The sequence below is a fragment of the Oryzias melastigma genome, linkage group LG17, assembly GCF_002922805.2.
Source record: "Oryzias melastigma strain HK-1 linkage group LG17, ASM292280v2, whole genome shotgun sequence".
In the NCBI taxonomy this organism is placed as follows: domain Eukaryota; kingdom Metazoa; phylum Chordata; class Actinopteri; order Beloniformes; family Adrianichthyidae; genus Oryzias; species Oryzias melastigma.
Window position 1 is genome coordinate 5,116,757 of NC_050528.1, and position 9,761 is coordinate 5,126,517.

At 41.1% G+C, this 9,761-nt stretch overlaps 3 protein-coding genes across 4 annotated transcripts in view; 2 read left to right on the forward strand and 1 right to left on the reverse strand.

The window, feature by feature from the left end:
* The window catches only part of iba57 (iron-sulfur cluster assembly factor IBA57), a 5,484-nt gene extending 3,020 nt beyond the window's left edge, over positions 1-2,464 (forward strand). The window contains exons 2-3 of one of the 2 annotated variants that reach the window (XM_024273716.2): positions 58-398; positions 1,852-2,464. In XM_024273716.2, coding sequence (XP_024129484.1) covers positions 58-398; positions 1,852-2,243 — 733 coding nt within the window. In that variant the 3' untranslated portion in view covers positions 2,244-2,464. The remainder of the gene's footprint in view (positions 1-57; positions 399-1,851) is intronic. The other variant, XM_024273715.2, reaches the window with a different exon arrangement.
* Positions 2,435-4,853, reverse strand: jmjd4 (jumonji domain containing 4). Its single transcript, XM_024273710.2, has 6 exons — positions 4,033-4,853; positions 3,789-3,954; positions 3,586-3,711; positions 3,243-3,510; positions 3,027-3,173; positions 2,435-2,962 (listed from the first exon to the last, which is right to left on the reverse strand). Exons 1-6 carry the CDS (start codon positions 4,283-4,285, stop codon positions 2,627-2,629), a joined length of 1,296 nt encoding a protein of 431 aa, XP_024129478.1. The 5' UTR covers positions 4,286-4,853; the 3' UTR covers positions 2,435-2,626.
* Positions 4,854-5,017: 164 nt separating this feature from the next.
* Positions 5,018-9,761, forward strand: part of snap47 (synaptosome associated protein 47) — a gene marked incomplete at its 5' end in the record, with an annotated part of 8,354 nt that continues 3,610 nt past the window's right edge. Inside the window, 3 exon segments of the mRNA XM_024273711.2 lie at positions 5,018-5,521; positions 5,593-6,089; positions 6,349-6,473. Of these exon segments, the coding sequence (XP_024129479.1) occupies positions 5,025-5,521; positions 5,593-6,089; positions 6,349-6,473 (1,119 nt within the window).

Genomic DNA, 9,761 nt, shown 5'->3' on the forward strand with positions numbered 1-9,761 from the left:
TGTGATCCGCAACACCCCTAATCTTAAAAAGCTTTTTCTGGCTGTGTTTTTCTTCAGGATGAAAGAAGCTGAAGGACTTTTCCTGGAGTGTGACAGCACCGTTCAGGACTCAGTATTACGACATTTGAAAGTGTATAAGATACGGAGAAAGGTCAGCATTAGTTCCTGTCCGGAGCTCTCTGTGTGGGCGGTGCTTCCACTGCCAAACCGTCCCGACCACGACGCCGGTCCACCTGAACTCTCCGCCCCTGAAAAAGCTCTGGTATGGGCGGCTGATCCACGGACTTCTCAGATGGGTTGGAGGCTGGTGTTACACGGGGAGACCGACCCCTTGGATGTCATTGCATCTTGTGAAAGAGGGGACCCAGAGGAGTACCAGAAACATCGCTATGAAATAGGTACGAACAATGAGGGACAGTAATGTTTTGAATAAATGAATGATTGTGGATTTATAGTAGGGCTGCACAGATGAGTCGACTAATCGACTGTTAAAATAGTCAACAACTAATTTAACAGTCGATTAGTCGTTTCTTTATATTATATGGAGTTAACTTTGAAAGTTAATGGCATTATTCTAACTTTTTGGAGTATTTTGACATTTGTTAGTTTTTTTAGACTGTTTTGGAATTTAGCTAATATTTCAGCTACATGCTAACTGTTTTGGGTAATTAAAGATTTTTTCAGTTTTTAATGCTTTTTTGGAGTTTAGTAAATATTTCAGCTACATGCTATCTGTTTTGGCTAACTTAACCTGTTTTTTCAAAATTTTAGGCTGTTTTGGAGTTTAGCTAATATTTCAGCTACATGCTAGCTGTTTTGGCTAACTTAAGCTTTTTTTTAACATGTTTTGCTGTTTTAGAGTTTAGCTAATATTTCAGCTATATGCTAGCTGTTTTGGCTAACTTAAGCTTTTTTTTTTTAGATTTTTTAGACTGTTTTGGAATTTAGCTAATATTTCAGCCACATGCTAACTGTTTTGGGTAATTAAGGATTTTTTTCAGTTTTTAATGCTTTTTTGGAGTTTAGTTAATATTTCAACTACATACTAGCTGTTTTTGGCTAACTTAAACTTTCTTTTTAACATGTTTTACTGTTTTAGAGTTTAGCTAATATTTCAGTTACATGCTATCTGTTATGGCTAACTTAAGCTGTTTTTAAAAATTAAAGGCTGTTTTGGAGTTTAGCTAATATTTCAGCTACATGCTAGCTGTTTTGGCTAATTTAGGATTTTTCCGTTTTTTATGATATTTTGGAATTTGGCTAATATTTCAGTTACATGCTAGCTGTTTTAGCTAACTTAAGCTGTTTTTCAATTTTTGAGGCTGTTTTGGAATTTAGCTAATATTTCAGCTACATGCTGGTCATTTTGGGTAATTTCGGATTTTTCTGTTTTTCTCGGCTAATTCAGAGTTTTGCTAATATTTCAGCAGCATGCTAGCTATTTTGACCAATTTAGGCTTTTTTGGAGTTTAGCTAATGTTTCAGCTGCATGCTAGCTGTTTTGGCTAACTTAAGCTTTTTTAGGCTAATTTGGCATTTAACTAATATTTTAGCTGGCTATCAATTTCAGCATCATCGGCTATCCTCACTGGCATCTTCAGCAGCCAAATTCAGCTTAAAACATTCACACTAACAGTATCACAGGTAATGCCAGTGCGAATATATATAGCTTTTAGTCCGTTTAAAGCTAATGATGCTTAAGATGCGTGTTTTTACATCCAGTTCATGCATGACCCGATTAGTCGACTAGTCTTAAAAAATAATCAGTGATTAGTCGACTACTAAAATAATCGTATGTGGCAGCCCGAATTTATATTAATCTGCACAACTGTTTCCTTGGTTTTTGCTCAGGACTTCCTGAGGGAGTGAAAGACCTTCCTCCCGGAGTGGCATTACCTCTGGAGTCAAACATCGTCTTCATGCAGGGTATCAGCTTCAGCAAAGGCTGCTACATCGGCCAAGAGCTCACAGCCAGAACACATCACACCGGTGTGGTGCGGAAGCGCCTCATGCCAGTGCGGCTGTCATCTCCGCCTAAAGACCTTCAGGAGGGAACGCTCCTGCAGACGCAGGGGGGGAAGGCAGCTGGGAAGCACCGCGCAGGGGTTGGAGAACTGGGTCTGAGCCTAATCCGCACAGCTCACGCCAAAGAGACGCTGATGCTCAAATGTTCGGACGACACCACAGTGACGCTTGAGGCCTCAGTGCCAGACTGGTGGCCCAAAGATGTGAAAGTCATTTGAGGAGGAGGATGTTTTGCTTCTTGAAATGTGACGTCCATCACATGTGACAGATTCCTCATTGACCGAATCCTAAGGTTACTTTATTTTATCCGCACCAGAACAGATTTGTCTTTTGTTGTTTGCATTATTTATCAAAGAGATTTGCAGTTTCTGAGTTTCAGGCCAAACTTTAATGTGATTTTTTTTTTTTCGTTATTTAATAAACTAATAGTAACAGAAAACGTTACGTTTATTATTTAGTGCAAAAACAAAGACATTCACAAGCTGAATTTCCGACTGAAAATCATGTCAAGCTTCTATAATATTCCTCACACCAACAAATAATAAAATATTGGCACCTTATTTCAAGCTAATACCAGATGACATTAAAAACCGGGGACCAGCTATTCCTGATAAAGGAGATGCTGCCCCCTTGTGGACTGTATGGTGTCCTGGATTTGCTGTAACATCGTCTCCGGCTGCAAAGTCAGCGTTGAATGATCGAGCTGTTTGAAGTCCTCGTTGCACAGGAGGCATTCAATAATGTTAGCCACTCTTTGTAGGTCAAAGGCAGCATGGTAAGGTCCAAGTGTGGTGAGGGTCTCCGAGAGGGGCCGTGCATAGTCGGAAGAGTCACCAGAGGAGCAGGCGTTCAGGAAAGCCATCCGGTTTTCAGCAATGATTTTCAAAAAAGAGGCAAATTCCATGTAATCGATGCCAGAGCATGCTTTCATTATGACCTAAAAACAACAAAACAATTGATTTAAAGTTGTCAGAACGTCTCAATAAAAAGCTGAACAGTACCTGACAGTGCTGGTGCCATGAATCCATTGTGTTTCTCCACTCGTCTATCTCTTTTTGAACAGAGGACAGTTCATTTTGGAGAAACTGCCACATGATGTCAATGTTGCAACCATTCAGCCAGTTGTGATTAATAGAGATGGTGTCCTCCTGGGGAAAACAATTCTTATACGTTATCATTTAAATGTAAAGATTTTAGATCTATTTGACAGTCCTCACCAGATTATAAACTTGATGGTGCCAGCCACTTGGCACAAAAATGATTTCTCCAGCCTCCTGAATGATTTCCAGAGGCTGGCAGGCTTCTTCAAAGTGTGGAAAAAGGCCGCTGTCACGGAGCTCAGCTGACGTAACATCATAGGGTAAGTTGCCGTGCGTGTCTCGTAAAAAGTCCTCCTGACCTGGAGGATACAGGAGCCACTTCTTCCTGCCGCAGATGTTTGCAGACCAGCTGTAGGAGCGGAACACGTCGGCGTGAAACGGAGTCCTGGTGACAGCAAAACGCAAAGTTAGAAGAAATTCCTGACTTTGATAAAAAGTCTACTGTTTGAGTTCTTCGTACCACGACCCTTTAGGTCCCATATAGACGAACCGGTAGTCGTCTACTTCCAGTGTATCCCAGTATTCATTAAGCCAGTCAGAGGAGAAGAATACTGGTGTTGAATAAACATCATGTTCAGGAAAGTCCCTGTTGGAGTGATATGAATTTTCACAGGTTGATGCTGATTAAGCATTAAAAACGAAGATGCGAAGCTTTTGGAATACCTTGCCATGTGCCAGTCTTTCAGATAAAGACATCCTTTCCGGGATGAGTGACCGTTCTGGACGTATTCCTTCCAGTAATGTATAAACTCTTTAAACTGCATGACTTGTTTTGGATTGGCATTGTATTCCTTTGAATTGCAGTTTGCAACAGGAACTGGAGTTTCATCTGACGTTTCAAAACAGAAAGACATTAGCAGACAAGCACCTCTATGAAGGCATGTAAACACAGTGATCTTTAATTTACCAAAGTCTTGCAGCAGTTTCTGAAAACTCGGCTTCCCCTCTTCTGTCACCCACTGCTGTCTACACTTCCAGTTTTCTGTGAACTTTTTCGAAAACATGCACGGCCGGTTGGGCAGCAAATATTTCTTAAAGAATTTCGAATAAGTGATGTCCTTGTCGATGTAGTCTACAAAGTGTGAGGACCAGAACTGTTCGTAGGACTGTCTGGGGATGCTGACCAGGCTGCTGCAGTAACGGTACGCCTCTCTGTCCATGGTGGTAAACAAAAGCTCGGCTAGCTTTAAAGTCTGTTACACTAGCTAGCAAGTGCGGCTAACATGTTTTGGAGAGCATGGAACTGAGATAAACGCATCAAGATGGATTTTTCATCAGTAAATACTATATATTTAATGATTTGAGATGTAACTAAAGCCTTAAAAATAATCAATTGTTTTACTCAAACGATTTCCCCCAGTGTCTCCCATTATTACAAGTCGCCATAAAACTCCCGGATTTCCTCGCGCCTCTAATAAGTCGATTATTTAATTTCCTTCATGCTTAAGATAAATCTGCAGCAAATATCGGTTTATTTGCTGCAAATTATTTCATTGTTTTAAAGCAATTATTTTGTCCATAACCTTGTCGTATGCGTGCGAGTGAATTTTCTAGTCGGACAATAAACACAGCCGTACCTGATCGTGACGTCACTTCCGTAGCAAACATCAAGAGCAGGAGAGGAGATAAAAAAACAGGTTCCTCTTTAGTCTTTACGATTACTATTCTGTTAAAAACATTAGATTTCAGTAAGTAAACATTTATTTATTATTTTTTCAAACAGTTTAAGAATCTTTTCGTGAATATTTAAAGGCTTAATCTGGGATTTGACCGCGGAAGGAAGTTTGTTTACGTCACCTTTCAAAACACCGAACTGGATTTAGATTAGTTTATCTTTTAGATACACAAATTTAAGATTTTTTTTTGTGTGTGTGTGTGTAACTTTTTACTTCATCCAAAATGAGTCGGGATGTTCCCATCCACAACTGGCCCGGCTCCTACTACATCAACAGCGAGAAGCGGTGGGAGAACGGCACCCTGTCCCTCACCAGAACTACGCTGCGCTTCGTCTCCAGCCAGAGCGGGGAGAGTCTGGCCAGTTTCCGCCTGTCTCGCATCATGGAAGTCAAGATGGAGTCTTCCAGCTTCATCTTCAGCACCCTTACCGTGCTGGAGGAGGGCAACATCAAGCACTGGTTCGGTTCCCTGAAGCCCAACAGGGTTGTAGTCTATAATGTGTTGGTGCATTTCTGGAGAGAGCGCCTGCTTTCGCCTGGTTCTGAGACCCAAGGCGCTGAACCCCATCCCACCAAAGGCAGAGAGCTCATCAGTCTGATGGCTGGGGCCCAGAGAAGACTGGAGGACACAGGTCGAGTCCTCAGCCACCAGGGAGAGCAGTTTGACAGCATGATGCAGGGGCTGGAGAAAATCGACTCGGACTTGGGAGTGGCTGATAAGTAATTATTTCCTAACAGTTGTTGTGATTTTTGTTTTGTTTACTTTGCATAAAACCCGACTTGTCTTTCAGACTCCTGTCAGAACTCGAGTCTCCCTCGTGGTGGCCTTTCGGAAAGCTTCCCTGGAAGGCCGCACAAGAGGCCAAGGCTGAAGATGCTGCCAGGGCAGCAGCTGCGGCCTCCTCAAGCGGGACCAAAAACAAGGTGATCACGAGCATCCCAGCGGTGGTGTCCAGAGGCGGAGATTCAGACTTTAAACCCGGATGTTTCCTGGTGCTGGTGTCCTCCATGGAAGTACGAGACACCAACTGCCACCTCTTTCACCGATTTGAACGGAACGAAGTTGACGAAATCAAGGTGTACAGTCCCTACGAGATTACCGTTCGACAACGGTTCATCGGGAAGCCAGATATTTGTTACCGGTTTCTTTCTGCCAAAATGCCAGAAGCTTTGTCGGTGTTGGAGATGCAGTACAAGAAAAAGATGGAATTCACAAAAGAATTCACAGCATTCAAAGCAACTCCACTTTCATCGCCGTGCGATAAAGAAGGGACCAACTGGAATGAAGGTAGCAAACTATTTTCCACTTTTAAAGCTGTGATGTTTCAACCACTAGGTGGCAGCAGAGATCTTTGTTTAAAACTCCAAATGTTTGAAGGTGTAGCCACATGTAAAAACATTTCGTCATCTTTGTTAGTGTTTTTCTTTAAGTGTGTTTAGATGATTCACTTCAGCCCAATTGCCTCACTTGTTGAGTTGACCGTCTGGTTTCCTCACAAACAACACACGCTCTGCGTTTTCTTCATCTCCTCCACCCATGGAGTCAGGTTTTCTGCAGAGGTGCCAAGAGACTGAGGTCCCAGTGGAGGTCCCAGCGGGAGAGCTGTCCCAGTTGCAGGTGCATGTTCTCCAGCCGACTGTGAGTCAGGCTGAGGCCCAAGAGCTCAAGCAGGTAAGAAAGTTCTCGATCATCAGGTAACAAATGAAAGTGTCTCAAATTCCCTCGGTTGTTATTGTAAATAATCTTTTTGGTTTGAGCAAACTGTTTTTTCCAAACCACATTTACCCTTTTTTTCTTTTTGATGCAGTATGTTTAAAATGTTATTCGGTGAGCCCACAAACCAACATCCAATCTGGTTTTAAGAGAGGAAAAGAGACACGGTCAGTTCTCTGGTCAGACTTTACAGTACCTTTCCAGTTAGAACCTCGCGACTTGGAGAGTGGTTACAGACACGGTCTGTGGTGGCGAGACCTGCGCAGTGACGCAAATGAGACGCAGGATTCTAAATATTTTTTATATATATTTTTGTGACTCATGTGGCACACGTGCAGAAGAATGCCACCCAAAGGCCTGATGGATGCCACCCAAACTTAGGAAGAAACAGTTATTCTTTTAGGCAGAGCAGATCATTCTGAAGTGTAAAATAGTCTTTAATTTTTCAAATATACTCTTTACCTATTTGACACACGTATAATAAACTTACATATATTATGTGGGTTTCTTATATTAAACACTACAACTTTTAAAATATGTATTTGATATGTTTGATCAGGAGAAAGATTCACATTTATGACAAAACTTGACATTAATGTAAAAACTGTATTGTTTAAAGACTAAAATCAGAGTCTGAGTGAGGCTGGGCTGTATGGGGGTCCATTTGTGCCAAAAATATGTTTTCGTGTCCACTGTCTATATCTTTGGTCCATTGTCTGTGTCTTCTGAACAAGTTTATTGAACATTCGTTCATGTCTATGTACTACTAAGCAATATCTTCTGCGTGTCCTGTGAAACGACGATGCTAGCAACTGTTGCTAAGGACTTTTCTGACGACCAGACCCAACAACAACAGAAAATGTAAAGTTTTAAGCATGAAACTGTAACGTCACAAAGCAAATACAAAGCTATCATCAAAGAAGCGTGAAAGAAGATAATGCTTAGTAGACATTGAACTGCCATATTTAGGCAGGAGGACACAAAATATTAACTGCCAGTTTGAAACCTCTGTTATAAGGCAAACTGAGCGTGAATCCTCTTGTTCACCTCTTGGCACATCCCTTCAGGAGTCGCCGCAGCGAATCAGCTTTCAGCAGCCTGTACAGTTGGTTTGGCAGATAGTTTTTTGCCGGATGGCCTTCCTGACACAACCCTGTATTTTATCCAGGCTGGGGACCGGCACAGGGAGACCCAGGCCTGATTCAGATTCTCCCCTTAGCCCCCAGAATTATTATTTTTTAAGTTTTACAAACTGCGTTGTGTGAAGAAGCTCTTTTCTTCACTTTGGTGCGTTCTAAACCACAGAAGTTTGCATTTATTGATTGATTGATTGGTTTATTTCAAGCATCAATTGAAAAATACAGAACAAAACACACAATTATTTCAAACTCATTACAGAAACAATTAAATGCATTGATTAGAAAATAGAAAACAAAAATAAAACACACTTATGTCACATTTGGTTCATTCTTTTTTTGTGATAATTACCTAAAGTCAGCAGAGTTTGATTGATTGATTGCTTGATTTAAACGTAAGTAATGACTTTATGTTGTAGTGTGACCTTTTTAAAGTTATCAAACCGCGGTTGTTATGTTTATTCAAGCGCTGGAAGCTCCATGCTAACGCTAGTGGACCGGCGATGGTGATGTCATCAAACGAAAGTCACGTCCGAAATATTGGACACTGTTTTTTCATCACCCTCCGTTTGGAGCTAGCATGCAGGGATAAATGAAGGGGGAGGGAGAAGGGGAGTATTCAGATCGGGCCCCCTTGTGGCTACGTAGTAGCATGAAGGGTCTTCCTTAAGGACCCGACCTGGAATAATCCAACGCATTCTCATTCTTAACTTGTCATATATGGACATATTGTTCGGGCCCCTCCGTGTCACTTTTTGACCTTTTGGGTGTCCCTAACTCGTTGTTTTGATGTGCTAACTGTTCCCATTACATCAGGGGGTCCCCAACCCCCGGGCTGTGAAATCGGTACTGGGCCACAGACAGGGAAACATGCATAATCAGGGGTCCCCAACCCTCAGGACGCTGACTGGTACCGCATCCCGAGGGTTAGGGACCTGTTATTTAATGAGAGCAGCCAGCACTTTAAAAAGGATGAGTTGGGGACACCCAAAACGTCACAAAGTGGCGCGGAGAGAGACACAACCGTATGTCCATATATGACGAGTTTGGAGAGAGAATGTGTAGAAAAAACTCACCAGAAAAGGAACTGTGGTGTCTCATCCGCCGGTCCTGCATGCAGCCGACGGAGACATCCAGCCGCTGAACATGCATCTCCTGGGATAATTAAGTGTAACTCTAATTCAGTTTAATGTAACAGCCGACTCAATGTAAGTGCTAAAAAATGTTCTCTAAATCATAAGTGGAAAATTTATGATTAAATTTGGATGCAGATGCTCAGTGATTGTAATACTGATCCACAGGAATTAATTATAAATACGGGTGTGACGATCATTTTTAACAAGGATCAGAATTTGTCATTGCAGATCCGATTCAGAGTGGATCATATTCTAAACGATCCGATTCTCTGACCTAAATTAAACTTCCACCTGTGTGACTCAGTATCTGGTCCTGAACAGTTCTGGTTGAAGTTTTCCAGATTCCTTGTATTTCTTGCAAGATAATCAAGTGTAAATTAAATATGTGAACAAACAAACAAGTAAACAAATGTCAAATCCATTCACATTTTAGTTTGATGAAGTTCAGCCTACTGTTGTTTTTCCACATCAGAATAATCATCATCAGAACATTCTACCTCCATGTATGGTCACATGACTGTCCTAAATCCAAAGTGTTTCCACACATTAGACTGTAAAATGGTTGATTAGTTTCTGCTGCATCATGTGTGTTGTCTGCTGTGATGGTCGTTTTTATGTTATAGTAAAATAAACCTACAAGGTGTAAATCCAAATGCTAATTTCTAATATTGGTCGTAATATGTCATTTTGAATTGATTTTTGTAAGGGTTTAGGGCGATTTAATTACAACTTGCCTCAGACAGATCAATCTGGTTGGATCTGGTCGTCTTAATTCATTTTCTACTCTTTAAACCATCATAATTCATGTTTAAGTTAGCTGATATTAGTGTCAGAAATCTGTTTAAAAGACTTTTTTTTTAATTCAAGCTAATATTTAAACGTTAAACTGTTTTGGTTAATTTTGGCTTTTTTTATTCAATCTTTATTTTACCAGAAAATCCCATTAAGATTAGAGAAAATAAAATACAGTTAAA